Source organism: Oryctolagus cuniculus, chromosome 18 (assembly GCF_051225735.1).
Source record: "Oryctolagus cuniculus isolate XC-2025 breed Fujian yellow rabbit chromosome 18, ASM5122573v1, whole genome shotgun sequence".
NCBI classification, from domain to species: domain Eukaryota; kingdom Metazoa; phylum Chordata; class Mammalia; order Lagomorpha; family Leporidae; genus Oryctolagus; species Oryctolagus cuniculus.
The window spans coordinates 17,076,814-17,091,192 of NC_142884.1; the positions used below are offsets into that span (position 1 = coordinate 17,076,814).

Sequence of the window (14,379 nt, forward strand, 5' to 3'; positions counted from 1 at the left end):
CCCGAGAGCAGCTGGGAAGTCTTCATCATGACTCATTGCTATTTCAAGACCCCCAAAGCAGCTGGTGTTCTCCAAAGCTGTCCTTCGGGTTTTCGGCAGGGTCCGGGAAGAGAGGCGGCCAGCAGGCACCTGGGCTGCAGGAGGAACACCTGTGCAGGTGGGGCCAAGTGCACCTGAAGCTCACCTTGGTTCCATTTGAGCACTGAGCTCTCTGGCCCTGGAGGAGCTTAAGCCTCATTACCCTACCATTTGATCTGTGTTGACACGTTTCTTTTTAAAAAGATTTTATTTGAAGGCCAGCGCCGTGGCTCAATAGGCTAATCCTCTGCCTAGCAGCACCAGCACACCAGGTTCTAGTCCCGGTCGGGGCGCCGGATTCTGTCCCGGTTGCCCCTCTTCCAGGCCAGCTCTCTGCTGTGGCCCGGGAGTGCAGTGGAGGTTGGCCCAAGTGCTTGGGCCCTGCACCCCATGGGAGACCAGGAGAAGTACCTGGCTCCTGCCTTCAGATCAGCGCGGTGTACTGGCTGCAGCGACCATTGCGGGGTAAATCAATGGCAAAGGAAGACCTTTCTCTCTGTCTCTCTCACTGTCCACTCTGCCTGTCAAAAATAAATAAATAAAAAAGTTTTTATTTGAAAGAGTTATGGGGTGGGAGACAATCTTCTATCCAAATGGCCACGCGTGGGTCAGGGCCAGGGACCGCAGAAGGCAGAGGAGCCAGGAACTCCATCTGGATCTTCCAGGTGGTTGGCAGGGACCAGAGCACTTGGGCCATCTTTCGTTGCCTTGCTAGGTGCGTTAGTGGGGCGCTGGATCAGAAGTGGAGCAGCTGGGACTGGAGCTAGCGCTCTGATTCAGGGTGCTGCATTGCAGGTGGCGGCTTAATGTCCCGAACCACAGCACCGACCTCTGTGAACTGTGCCTGCCTGGACCTGTGGTGACAAGGACTCCCCTCTTGGAGCCAGCGCTGTGGCATAGCAGGTAAAGCCACCGCCTGCAGTGCCCTCGTCCCATATGGGCAGTTTCAAGTCCCTGCTGCTCCACTTCCAATCCAGCTGTCTGCTATGGCCTGGGAAAGCAGTGGAAGATGGCTCAAGTCCTTGGGCCCCTGCACCTGCGTGGGAGACCCAGAGGAAGCTCCTGGCTCCTGGCTTTGGATGGGTGCAGCTCTGGCCGTTGTGGACATCTGGGGAGTGAACCAGCGAATGGAAGACCTCTCTCTCTTCCTCTGCCTCTAATTCTGTCTTTAACAGATTAAAATTTAAAAAGATTAAATCTAAGAAACCTCCCCTCTTACAGATTCACTTGCACCCAGAATGCCAGGCACCCATCACATATTTGGTGATTATCCCCACGGCTTCCTCACTGGCTTCAAATCACTCTGCGGGCTGGCCGCTTCTGGGGCATTTCTCAGACCACACCAGGTGGCCGGCACCGGACACAGACTACTTCAGAAAGGTCAAGGAGGGTGGAGTTAAAAGATAAATTTATTGGGGTCGCCACCTGCAATGCCAGCATCCCATACAGGCGCTGGTTCAAGCTCCAGCTGCTCCACTTCAGATCCAGCCCTCTGCTATGGCCTGGGAAAGCAGCAGGAGACGGCCCAAGCACCTGGGCCCCTGCACCCTCCTGGGAGACCCAGGAGTAGCTCCTGACATCGGAGTAGACCATCTGGGGACCGTTTTGGGAGTGAGCCAGTGGATAAAGATCTGGCTCTCTCTTTCTCTCTGTAACTCCGGCTTTCAAATAAATAAATCTTTAAAAAAAAATTTTTTTAAACCCACGCATACTGTGGAGTCTTAAAAAAGTTAACAGAAAGGCATGTTGTTGCAAAAACTATACCTAAATTTTAAATAAACATTTGCACCAAAATAAACATTTTCAGCTCCCTTCGGGGGAGAAGTTGCAGATCAGGGCCGGGGTCTGTCGCGGGAAGCCGGTGCCTGGGACGCGCGAGTGTGGCGAGGAGGGGAGACCCCCGGGCCAGACCCAGGAGAAAACGGAGTGGGGTGGGGCTTAGCGAGCTGGGGCGCTCGGGGGCAGTGGTCGCCCAGGGACCGGGCTGGCCCCGCCTCGCGCCCGCCCCGCGCAGCCGCCGGAGCAGGGGGCGGCCGCGCTGGCGCTGGGGCCTGGGCTCGCAGCCGCCAGCCCCGAGCACCGCCGGGCTTCAGCCGCTACCCCCGGGAGAGGCCCCCACGCGGACCCTGGGTCCCGGGGCTCCCTGGGCCGGGCCGATCCCGGGGAGCCCCCGCTGCCTGCCAGAGCAGGGTGGGGAAGGGGGCGTCGCCGCCCGCCGCCGTGTCCGAACGGGTCGCCTGGTTCGCGCCGGGACTGGTAAGGACCCAGGTCGGGACCCGAGCGCGCGTCGTGTGCTCGCCCTCCGCGGGGCCGCCCGGCGAGGTGGGGCCGTGCGCGCCCGGGGTCCCCGCGCCCCGGAGCCCGGGCCGCGCTCGGGACCGTGTTTCGCGCCCTGACCGAAGTGTCCCGACTCCAAGTACAGCGTGACGTTGTCCCGCCGCGTTCCGGGACACGCGGACAGAGGAGACCGCGCTCCGCGGCCCTCTGCCCGCGCGCCTCCCGCGCCGCGCTCCTGGGACGCAGTTACTTTCCACGCGCGGCCGGAGCGGCTGGCGGCGCCCGGTGCGTGGTTTCGGACCTCGGCGGGGGCACCGCCGGCCCTGGATCAAGGCTGTGACGCGGCGCGGCCATCGGCCCGGCGGCTTCCCCGTGGGCGGCGTCTGCCCGCGTCCCCGGGGCCCCGCTGCGGCCTCCCTGCCACCGCTTCTCCAGCCCGAGAGCGTCGTGGCCACTTGTTTCCTACATGGCCGAGCAGACGTGTTTTCAAAGTGTTTGCGTGTGTTTAAATATTAATTATTTAATGTCACCAAATTATTACTACGGCTCACAAACCCAAGAGAAAGGAGTCTGCCCTAGGTTTCTTTTTTTTTTTTTTCCGTGATAAAAATCTTTTACACGGTTTATTTATTTTATTTAAAAGGCAGAGCTACTGAGAGAGAGGGAGAGAGATGTTCATTCCCTCCGAGGAGCCTGGACCTCCATCCGGGTCTCCCACGCGGGTGCAGGGGCCCAAGCACTTGGACCATCTTCTATTGCTTGTCTAGGCGCATTAGCAGGGAGCCGGATCGGAAGTGGAGCAGCCGGGCCTCGAACTGGCACCACAGCGAGGGAGAGGCAGTGCTTTAAGTCAAAGGATTTTGCACAGATGCGACCGCCCTAGCGTGTGACACTCACACACGCACTCCTACACGCACACACCTGGACTTGTGGGGAAGGTGGGGACTGCCCGTGGAGTGTGTGTGAAATGGTAGAATGGATTTCTCGAAGCGGGATCGCAGTGTAGACCCATGAATGTTCCTATTTTTTCTTAGAGAGGATGCATGTTAAAGGTTTAAAGATTTGTAGCTGGCACGTGGACGCTGTCTATGTGGGGTGACCGGCCGCATGGGGTTTCCTTCCACTGGGGGTTGCATGCGCCAGGGGTCTTCATCCGCGTAGGGTTCCTGTCCGCGTGCCCGCTGCCCAGTGTCCCTGTTGGGGAAGCCAAGCTCTCGCCTCCCACAGTGAGCCTGTCTGTGGGGTGATCCTTCAAAGACCCTTTAGAGATACACAGGGCGGTGCGGTCGTCCGCAGCCCTCTCTGTGCCCAGAACCCGGGCGGGAGCACACGAGCGTGCAGCAGGGGGCAGGTGCGGCCAGCCGGGACGCACGCACGGCGACTGCTCTGCCGCTGACCCTTGACCAACACAGGCTGATTCACACAGCCCCACTTAGGGGGATTTTTATTTTTAGACATTTGTGACCTTTGGAAAAACCTCACACATCTTCCGCATTGACTACAAATGATGAGCAGCCGGGATGCCGGCACTGCAGGTTGGGGCTTTAACCCACTGAACCACAGTGCTGGCCCCCTTCACCACTGAGTTTTATTCCTTGAGTCCTAGGCATGGCTTAGGCACAAACATCCTTCAACACCCACATCAATCCCTTGGGGTTAGGGAATAATTGTTCCCATGTTATAAGATAGAAAACTAGGATCAGAGATTGGCAATATATTCAAGGGATAGCCTCGTAGCTGGTTAAGCAGCTGCCTCTGACGCTGGCATCCCATATGGGCACAGGTTCAAGTCCTGGCTGTTCCACTTCCTATCCAGCTCCCTGCTAATGTATCTGGAAAAACAGCAGAGGATGGCCCAAACATTTGGGCCCCTGCACACACATGGGAGACCCAGAAGAAGCGCCTGGCTTTGGCCTGGCCCAGCCCCAGCCACTGTGGCCATTTGAAGAGTGAACCAACAGATGGAAGATCTCTCTTTCTCTCACTTTCTCTTTCTGTAACTCTGCCTTTCAGACAAATAAATAAATTTTTAGAAGAGGAAATAAAAAGCCTCCCAGGGATGGGATTTGCCCAGGCCTATCTGCTTCCGTCAGGGAGCTTCCACCCGCCCATTCTCTGATGGGGGCAGCAACCTGGGGTCCTGGAAGTCCTCGGCCGTGCTCTTCCTGGGCAGGTGGGTCCCAGCAGTTTTTTTTGTTTGTTTGTTTTGTTTTTTAAGATTTATTTTTATTTATTTGAAAGAGTTACAAAGAGAGAGGAAAGGGAGAGAGAGAGAGAGAGAGAGAGCGAGAGGTCTTCCATCTGATGGTTCACTCCCCAATTGGCCGCAACAGCTGGAGCTGCACCAATCTGAAGCCAGGAGCCAGGAGCTTCTTCTGGGTCTCCCACGTTGGTGCAGGGGCCCAAGGACTTGGACCATCTTCTACTGCTTTCCCAGGCCATAGCAGAGAGCTGGATCGGAAGTGGAGCAGCCAGGACTCGAACTGCTGCCCATATAGGATGCTGGCTCTTCAGGCCAGGGCGTTAACCCACTGCGCCACAGCACTGGCCCCCAGCAGGTTTTAGAGATGCTGAATCACAGCCAGGTGGAGTTTCCTGGCCCCCACCACAGTGACTGCATGCAGACAGGTTTTCAGCCATACAGAAAAGCTGCAGGAGTCACACGGTGAACACACCCGCGTAGGAATGCCAACGCCTGTGAGTGTTTTGGTCTGACACTGAATTATGCTCCACACGAACAGCTGGTTCAGTCTTGCAGATTCATAAAACTAGGAGTGAGTACAATGACAGTGCATGGGCAGTGGTGCCGACTGTCGTGTCGCACGAAGCGTGAGGGTACAGGATTCTGTTGCTGTACCATGCCATCAGTGGGTAGGCATCTACTCACCCTGAAGCGAGTTCTTGGCTCACTGATCCCACTCTCAAGAGGTAAAAGATTCAGATTCAGATTCCAGATTTTTGAGTTAAATTACAACTGTACACCAGCTGAAATAGCGGTAGAAGCGAGCGTGTGGTGCAGCCATTAAGCCAGTACTTGAGGGCTGGCGCTGTGGTGTAGCGGGTAAGGCTGCCTCCTGCAGTGCCGGCATCCCATATGGGCACGAGTTCAAGTCCCGACTGCTCCTCTTCTGATCCAGCTCTCTGCTGTGGCCTGGGAAAGCAGTGGAAGATGGCCCAAGTCCTTGGCCCCTGTACCCTCGTGGGAGACCTGGACTAAGTTCTCAGCTTCAGTGTGGCCCAGTCTCGGCTGTTGCAGGCATTTGGGGCATGAGCCAGCAGATAGGGGCTGACATCTCCCTTTGATCTCTCAAATAAATAAATTAATTAATTAGTAGTAGTCAATGCTTAAAAAGTTTTTTTTTTTTTTTAAATCATGCTACTCCTGACTTAATTGCTTGGGTTCAAAAGATATAAATATGGTGGCAGGTGGGTGGGGTCAGGATTTGGACCCCGATGATCTGTCCGTGTGTACAGCCAGGGTGCCCACTGGTTTCTTACCAAAGGCTCTGGCGCCACCCGTGCCACACAGCGCAAGGATGGGGGAGCTCCGTGCCATTTAGCTAGTGCAGCATTCTCACGGCTCAGCTGGTGGTCCTCACCTAGGGGGCTCGTGAGGTGGCCACGGCTGGGGCTGGATCCTGGGAGCTTCCTCGCTGCCATCTTCACCGCCGTGGGATGGGCGGGGAGGGGCTGGAACGGCATCCTCTCTCCCTGTGCCGTCCATACGGTCTCCCCCACGGGATGGCTTGGGGCAGCCAGCCTGTGGGGCTCCGGCAGTGGGGTCCTAGAGCTGGCTTGCACTGGCTTGAGCCAGTTATGTCCATCTGGTTGCACATCATTCCAGCTGCACAGTCCAGGAAACTCAACCCATAGCCTGCACTCGGCCATGGCTGGGGTCCAAGGGGCTCTTCCAAAAATTCATGGAAAATGCACGTTACCTCTAATTCTGTGTTTTCACAATTTTTTTTCTTAGCGAGAGTGTTCCATCTGCTGGGTTACCCCCCAAGTGCTCGCAGCAGTGGACCCAGGGCTGGAACCAAAGCCAGGACCAGAGGCTCCATCCCGGCTCTCTCACTTGGCTGCCAGAGACCCGACCGGCTGAACCATCTCCTGCGGCCTCCCAGGGGCTGCGTGAGCAGGAACGCGGAACTGGAAGTGGGACCACGGCCTCAAACCCCGGTGCTGTGCTGTGAGGTGCGGTCATCTTTTTTTTTTTTTTAATGCTTGTTTATTTATTTTCATCAACTTGGAAGGCAGAGAGAGGGGGACGGTCCATCCACTGGTGCACTCCCCAGATGGCTGCAACAGTTGGGGCTGGCCCAGGCCGAAACCAGGAGCCAAGAACTCCATCCCGGTGTCCCCCGTGAGTGGCAGGGGCCCAAGCACTTGAGCCGTCATCTGCTGCCTCCTGGGGTGTGTGTTAGCAGGGAGCTGGGTCAGAAGTGGAGGTGCTGGGCCCTCACCGTGGGGTGGGGGCGTCCCACCGTGCCACAACACCGGCCTGATGTGGACGTCCTAACCAGCGTGCTAAACACTGGGCCAAAAGCCCACCTTCCATGGACATTTGGGAGTCCCCTCCTGTCCACACCACGAAAGGCAGCAGCTGCTGGGACCCCAGCTCTCCCACCTGCGGCACCAGTGGCTCAGCAGGGGGTCAGGCGGGGGCCTCCCTTAGGATGTGTCCTGGAAAGCCCCTCAGTAGTGTCAGGGCTGCAGCGCTGTGAAAGGCACTCGCTAGGGGCTGCCTGGCGACCAAGAGGGACGCACACGCCACAGCATAGTGAGTTACAGAATCACGCACACGCGTGTCAGGACGTTATTGTACCCATTTGGGGAAAATATGGTTGTCATGGGCACCGTGGGTCCCTGGAAACAATGCTAGGAGCATCCCCCAGTTACTATGACAACCACCAACAACCCTCTACCCCCCTACTCCTGGACACACCTGCCTTCCCCTGTACAGGCAAAGCCACTGGTCAGACACTGGTCAGGCACCAGCTCCCCCAAATCCTCTGCCGAGCATCCCCAACAGGCATCCTCTTGTAGCGTACTTAGAATGAGGGCACTGCCAAAAAGTTCATGGAAAATGTGTTGTTTTCAAAAATGGTTTGCAGCAAAGCAACTGTTCATTGTTCCATACACCTTTTTTTAAAAAATATTTTTTATTTATTTGACATAGAGAGAGGCGGAGACAGAGAGAGACAGAGAGGTCTTTCATCCCCTGGTTCACTCCCCAGGTGGCCACGGCAGGAGCGGCACCGATCTGAAGCCAGGAGCCTGGAGCTTCTTCCCAGTCTCCCACGCAGGTGCAGGGGCCCAAGCACGTGGGCCATCTTCTACTGCTATCCCAGGCCGTAGCAGAGAGCTGGATCAGAAGTGGAGAGGCTGGGACTCGAACCAATGCCCATATGGGATGCCTGCACTTCGGGCCAGGGTTTAACCTGCTATGCCACAGAGCCGGCCCCTCCTCTGCAATCTTAACAGCAACTAACTGCTTCACATTCAATTAATATCACTCCTTTGTGTGAGCCCCAGAGGCCTTGAAGTGCCCTACAAGTCTGAACTTAGTCCCTGCTCACGGTAGCACCTCAGTGTCCCCGTGTCAGAAGAGGGAAAGACAGCACAGAGGTCCGAGTGCCGCTGGTCGTGGAACTGACAAGAAGCGCAGCCAGGGAGCAGGCATTGGACCCAGAGGTTCAAACGCCCGCGCCCCGCATCCGCATCCGCATCCGCATCAGGGGGCGGGTTTGAGTCTCAGCTCCTGATTCCAGCTTCCTGCTAACAGCCCCGCAGAAGCAGCAGTGATGGCCCCGTGACTGGGCCCTGCCAGCCCCGTGGGACACCGAAGTGGAGCTCCTGGCTCCAGGCTTCGTCCTTCCCATTCCTGGCTACTGTAGGCACTAGGGGAGTGACCCAGCAGGTGGGAGCCGTGTGTGTGTGTGTGTGTGTGTGTGTGTGTGTGTGTCTGAAAAAACAAAAAGCGTAGCTGGGCCTGGCACCCAAGCAGGCTGGGCTGCTGTGCCTAAAAGAGGGAAGGGAGACAAGTTTGTCACCAGGTCTTGAACCAGCCCCCGAGTTCTGTGGAATCGGGGTGCTGCCGCCTCAGTCTCCTCATCTGTGAAGTGGGCGTTGCTATGACGCTTCCCTCGTTTGTTCTTTGAACGTCTCTTTCCTGAGCCCTGCGTGCCAGCGCCTGCGATGGGCCCTGCAGCAGGTCCTGTGGGGAGGAAGCCCTCTGCCCCTCGCTAGTTCCTGCGTGGTGGGGAGACGAGCAAGGAGCTGGCGCTGTGGCACAGCGGGCTCTGCCATCTCGTGCCATGCCGGCATCCCACTACTCTACCTCCACTCCAGCCCCCTGCTACCGCGCCTGGGAAGGCTGCGGAAGTCGGCCCGGCACACAAGTGGGAGACCTGGATGGAGTTCCAGGCTCCTGGCTTTGGTCTGGTCCACCCTGGGCCATTCTGGCGATTTGAGGCAATCTGATTGCCAGGCAGCATTAGGGGCCCGCATGAGGGTCGGGTCAGGGTCACCGACTGGACGTGAACCCAGCCGGTGCAAGCTGCGCGTCTGCGGGCACGGGGGAGGCAGAGGGAGGGCTGCATTTCCTCTGGGCCACGTGTGGGAGGAAGCCAAAGGGACACGGGTATGCACACGGGTGGAGGGCGGAGGAAAGGGGCGGGGGGCACCCGGGCCCTGGAGGAGGGAGCCCGCGGCTGCAGAGGTGGAGCTGCTGGGGGGGCTGGGTTACTCAGGGTCTCAGGGTCACCATGGGAGGGAGGACAGGGGAGCCAGAGTGTCCCCTGTCTGCTGTGAGGTCGCCAAGCAGCCCGAGGGGCAGTGAGTCCAGGGCTAAAATAAGGGGGCGGGGATGTGTGTGTGTCTGTCTCTGTGATCCGCCCGGAGCCATGACCCGCCCACTTCTCTCCACCCGCAGGGCGCCAAGGCCGGAGATGGGCGGGCGGCCCTCGCGGCAGCGGCCGCCCGCGGAGCCGTCGCTGGCCCTGGACGCGCTGCCGCCCGAGTTGTTGGTGCAGGTGCTGAGCCACGTGCCGCCGCGCGCGCTGGTGACCCGCTGCCGCCCCGTGTGCCGGGCCTGGCGCGACGTGGTGGACGGGCCCACCGTGTGGCTGCTGCAGCTGGCCCGCGACTGCAGCGCTCAGGGCCGCGCGCTCTACGCCTTGGCCCAGCGCTGCCCGCCCAACAGCGAGGACCAGGAGGAGCTGCCGCTGTGCGCCCTGGCGCGCTACTGCCTGCGGGCCCCCCTGGGCCGTAACCTCATCTTCAACTCCTGCGGAGAGCGTGCGTGTTGTGGGCGTGGCCGGGGCGTGGCCAGGAGTGAGGCGGGGCGGGCCCAGAGCAGGGGAGGAGCCGGGGGTGGGTCTGGGACGGGCCTGCAGCCAGATGGGCGTGGCCGACGGAGGAGGAACCGGGCTGAAGCCAATAGTGCGGTGGCAGGGGCGGAGCTTGTACTGAAAGAGTAGACCGCATTGGAGGTGGGGGAGGGAAACTGACCGAGTGGGCGTGGCCAGGGGGTGAAGGGGCGGCATTTGAGTGGCGGCACAGTGCAGAAGCCAGGGGCAGGGCTGGGGGCGAGCAGGCGGGCGAAAGCGAGGTCCAACCCAGTTCTGTTCACACAGAGGGCTTCAGAGGCTGGGAGGTGGAGCACGGCGGGAATGGCTGGGCCGTGGAGAAGAACCTCACCCTGGTGCCAGGGGCTCCTTCCCAGACCTGCTTCGTGACTTCTTTCGAGTGAGTGGCTGGGAGAGGGAGAGGGAGAGGGAGACCCTACCCCCCGGCCCCGTCCTCACCTTCACCCTCGGCTTCCCTCATACCTTGATTCATCCATTCAGTCGGTTGGTCGGCCAGTCAGTCAACAGATGTTTCCTGGCGGTCTGCCGGGTACCAGACACTTGTAGATGCCTGGGAGAATCAGAAGGATTGGCAGCTTGCTCTTTCTTAGATGGGAGACATTAAACACAGTCCAAAAAAGAAAACGCAGTAACAGCACAGCGTCTGAGAGAGGTTCCTTTATGCCAGATGCTTTGCATAGAACTTAATTATGGCCACAGCGCTGTGACACGGGTACTATTATTGCCTCTGCTTTATAATATTAGTAGGAAACCGAGCCAATGTGCAGTAAGTGGCATTTGAACCCAGGTCAGCTCCAGAGCTGCCAATTGTGCTATGTGCTATGAAAACCCCAAAACGCTGCCTTGTACGCATGCACTTCAATGTTTTTGCACTAAAATAAACTTGGCTTTTAGTTCCATTCTTCCCTGACCTTTGGAAGTGCCGCGTGTCCTAGATGTCCCTTGTCCGTCCTGGGAATTACAGAAAACTTCTCCCACTCTGCCGCCTGTACGAACTGTGTCCGTAATGTTCCTTGTTGCATAGAAATCTTTTACTTTTGTGTGACCAAATTTCTCTGTGTTTCTGCTTTAGAGTGTGTGTTCTTGAAATTCTGTTTATAGACTCCTTCTCCACCCCTAGATCCTAACAGTATTCTCTTAGACAGTATACTGTCTTCCAATAACCACATAGGTTTTGTTTCTTTAAGATTTATTTGAAAGGCAGTTAGAGAGAGAGAGCTTCCATCCACTGGTTCACTCCCCAAATGGCTGGAATGGCCCCGGGCTGGGCCAGGCTGAAGCCAGGAGCCGGGAGCTCCATTTGGGTCTCCCGCTTGGGCCATCCTCCGCTGCTTTCCCAGGCACGGAGCAGGGAGCTGGCTCGGAGGTGGAGCAGCCGGGACTGAACAGGCGCTGCAGGTTCCAAGCGCTGGTTCCTCGTGGCTCTCCCTTCCATGCTGAGGTGTTTAATCTGCCTCTGAGTGTGATGTTCCATAAGGACCCACTCCCCTCTCCCCATATATTGAGTCAGTTTTCCCAGCGCTACTTACCCGGGAAGCCCCCGTTCCCGGTGGAGTATGGGGCTGCCCTGTCATCTTTAGTTGCCATGCATACCCCCGCCCCCAGGGGGCCTCTGTGCTCGTCCACTGGCACTGGCCCGTTTATGTTGCTCTGGCCTGCTCAGACTAGGGGAGAGGGGCCGTGGGCAGACCGCAAGGAGAACCGCCGGTCCCCTGGGCCGGTGTTGTGGAGGGGCACGGCCGTCCGGGCCCATAGCTCAGGGGAGGAGGCAGTTAGCAGAGCTGGGAGAGGGCTGGGAGCAGAGGGCGCTCTGGGCTGGGCCGGGTCTCCGAGGGACACAGCAGGAGGGTTCATTCTGGATTTTAAGCCCTTCCTCCCCTTCCATCTCCTGCTGGGGTCTCCTCTTGGCTGCTCCAGCAGGCAACAGAGGGCCAGAGTCCTGGCCGCGCCTCAGACCCTGGGTGACGCCTGGCCCACCAGTCTAGTGCACGGCCTCGTGGGTGACGCCCGGCCCAATTCCTGAGACCACGCCCGCCCGCCCCTTGCAGATGGTGCTTCAAGAGGCAGCTCGTGGACCTGGTGATGGAGGGGATCTGGCAGGAGCTGCTGGACAGCGCCCAAATCGAGATCTGTGTGGCGGACTGGTGAGTGGGGGGCGGCAGTCCCGCCCCGGGCCCACCCACAAGCCCCCACAGCTGCCCAGCAAGGAGGGGCGGAGCCGGGACGAGCCCGTGGCCCGCTGAGGGCTGGGAGCCCTATGTTCTGCGACTGAGGCTTGGGGGGAGGTGCACAGTTGGGTGCGGGGCCTGCCTGGCTGCAGAGCCCATGGACTGTGGAGAACCCCGCCTGCCCAGAGCACTCCGGCTCCTGCGCCCCCTCCCCAGGTTCTAGTTCCTTCTCCAGGCCCCAGTCTAGCCACGCAGAGCTCCCGGAAGCCGCTCCAGGAGCACCCGGGCTCCTCCCCCGGGGGTTCCCGACCCGGGCAAACGCGGTGCTGGTGTGCGGGACCCTCAGGCTCACTGCCCCCTGGTGGCAGGTGGGGCGCCCGAGAGAACTGCGGCTGCGTATACCGGCTCCGGGTCCGCCTGCTGGACGAGTACGAAAATGAAGTGGTCAAGTTCTCAGCTTCGCCCAACCCGGTCCTTCAGTGGACAGAGAGGGGCTGCCGACAGGTGGGTCCAGACCGTCCTCCCACGTCACTGCCGCTCGCGGGCCTGTAAGAACAGGGCTTCCTGTTCCGAGAGCTTTGCCTGTCCGGTCATTCCATTAACACAACAGCCGTGTCGACTTTCCACGCGTGCTGAGCACCTACTGTGTGCTGGCCAAAGTCCTCGCCTTATCGCCACTCTAGGGCTAAGGAAACCGAGGCACGGGGGGGGGGGATGTGACCTGCCCTGGGTCACAGTGAGGCGTGGAGGACCCATCCCGAGCCCGTGCTGTCCTGGTCGTCATAGACTTTGAGGTGGTGTCCTGGCTTGCACACCTGCCCTGCAGCGTCCAGGATGCCTGTCTCAGCTTCCCTTCCGCCGGGCCTGTGCTTCTCACACACTCCTGCCCCGCCCCCCTCAGCCTCCCGGGGTGGGGTCTGCTGCTTTGCCGCTTGCCTTGCCGTCCCTAGAGCAGGACCAGCACCTGCCCAGTCCTGGGGGAGCCACAGGCCGCCCCCTTCCTGCTCTTCCCCCCACAGGTCTCCCACGTCTTCACCGACTTTGGCAAGGGCATCCGCTACGTGTCGTTCGAGCAGTACGGCAGGGACACGCGCTCCTGGGTGGGGCACTACGGCGCCCTGGTCACCCACTCCAGCGTGAAGGTGAGGATCCGGCGCCTGTCCTAGCCAGCCAGGATGCCCCGGCCGACTGCAGCTGCGAGCCAGAGGCCGGGGGACAGCGGGGGTCCCCGTGGCTTGTCCTCGGCACACCGCCCAGGAGCCCCACGTGCTGCTGCTGCGGACGGTGGCCCACGTGCTGTGACAGTGCCTGGGCGCCAAGCAGGCTGTTTACAGTTCCCTCAGCTCCCGGGGTTGGGTGGGGGCACCAAGAAGTGACCCAGACTGAGTTCACTTGCCCGCCAGGGTAACCGAGTCCACATTTACATAGTGGGGCGACTGGTGATGGTGATGTGTCGGTGCGTCTGGGGTAAGGCACGCGGGGAGCAGGGGTCAGTTGGGGCTGCATCTGCCCTCCACCAGGCCAACAGCTTCGAAGGAAAGCTTTCCTGCCATTTTGGGGATCCCTGGCAGCATTTCTCCGAAGCCAGGTCCCCAGCCCCGCCTCCCAAGGCAGCCCACCTCCTGTCTGAGGCGCGCTCTCTGTCCCCCCTGGGCGCAGCTGGCAAACTGGCCAAAAAAACGGTGCTAGGCCCAAGGGCCGCCAGTGTGTTCTGTGATCTGTGCACTTGTCTACCTCCGGCTCCCTCCCTCAGAAGCCTGGGGGCCTCCTGTTTAGACTCAGAGTCAGGAGGCCCGGTGGCTGCCCGAACCCCGGGACAGCTGAGGCGCCCAGCGCTCCCAGGCCGCGTCTCAGTGCCGCTCCCTGCAGCTCTCAAATGGGCGACACTGGCAGTGCCCTCTGGCCCAGGCTCAGTGTGTGAATGACCAGACTATGGGGGTGGGGCAAGGCTTGGGCTGCAGCCGGGCTCCAGCGCCCAGTGATAGGAACACAGTCCCCACTCCTTAAAATCCGACGTGGAGGCCGAGGCTTCTGGTCCAGCTCCCTGCCGACGCCCCTGGGAAAGCAGTGGAAGATGGCCCGGGTACTCGGGCCCCTGCCACTCTCAGGAGAGCTTCAGCCTGGCCCAGCCCCAGCTTTTGCAGCCATTTGGGGAGTGAACCAGCAGATGAAAGATCTTTCTCTCCCTCTAACTCTGCCTTTTGAATAAATAAATCTTAAAAACCTGACCCGGCCTTGCTGTTGGGCCTGGGCAGTGAGCCAGCGGGTAGAGGCATGCCACCACTCAGCCTCTCGAATAAATGCGTTCTTTCTTAAAAGCTTTCTGTGTGTGAGTCTGATATCAAAGGGCCCGATCTGATCTGCCCAGCGCCCCTTCCACATCAGCGTCACAGCTTCGCGGGGGCCACCTGCCGACTGCAAAGCTGAAAACAAGGCCCTCCTCCTATGCACACAGAGCATCGGGAACAAAGGAGAATGCAAATGGG

General features: G+C 59.4%; 1 protein-coding gene and 1 long non-coding RNA gene across 2 annotated transcripts; one reads left to right on the plus strand and one right to left on the minus strand.

Annotated features, from left to right (window-relative positions):
• The first annotated feature begins 2,121 nt into the window (after window positions 1-2,121).
• FBXO17 (F-box protein 17) lies at window positions 2,122-14,211 on the plus strand. Its single transcript, XM_051846684.3, has 7 exons — window positions 2,122-2,334; window positions 6,329-6,549; window positions 9,290-9,654; window positions 9,993-10,104; window positions 11,774-11,869; window positions 12,262-12,397; window positions 12,913-14,211. The coding sequence occupies exons 3-7, from the start codon at window positions 9,306-9,308 to the stop codon at window positions 13,057-13,059; spliced, it is 840 nt and encodes a 279-aa protein (XP_051702644.1). The 5' UTR covers window positions 2,122-2,334; window positions 6,329-6,549; window positions 9,290-9,305; the 3' UTR covers window positions 13,060-14,211.
• LOC149120798 (uncharacterized) lies at window positions 7,499-10,277 on the minus strand. The gene is made up of 2 exons (XR_016224753.1): window positions 10,188-10,277; window positions 7,499-7,720 (listed from the first exon to the last, which is right to left on the minus strand). It is a non-coding gene; the product is annotated as an uncharacterized LOC149120798 (long non-coding RNA).
• Window positions 14,212-14,379: the final 168 nt, after the last annotated feature.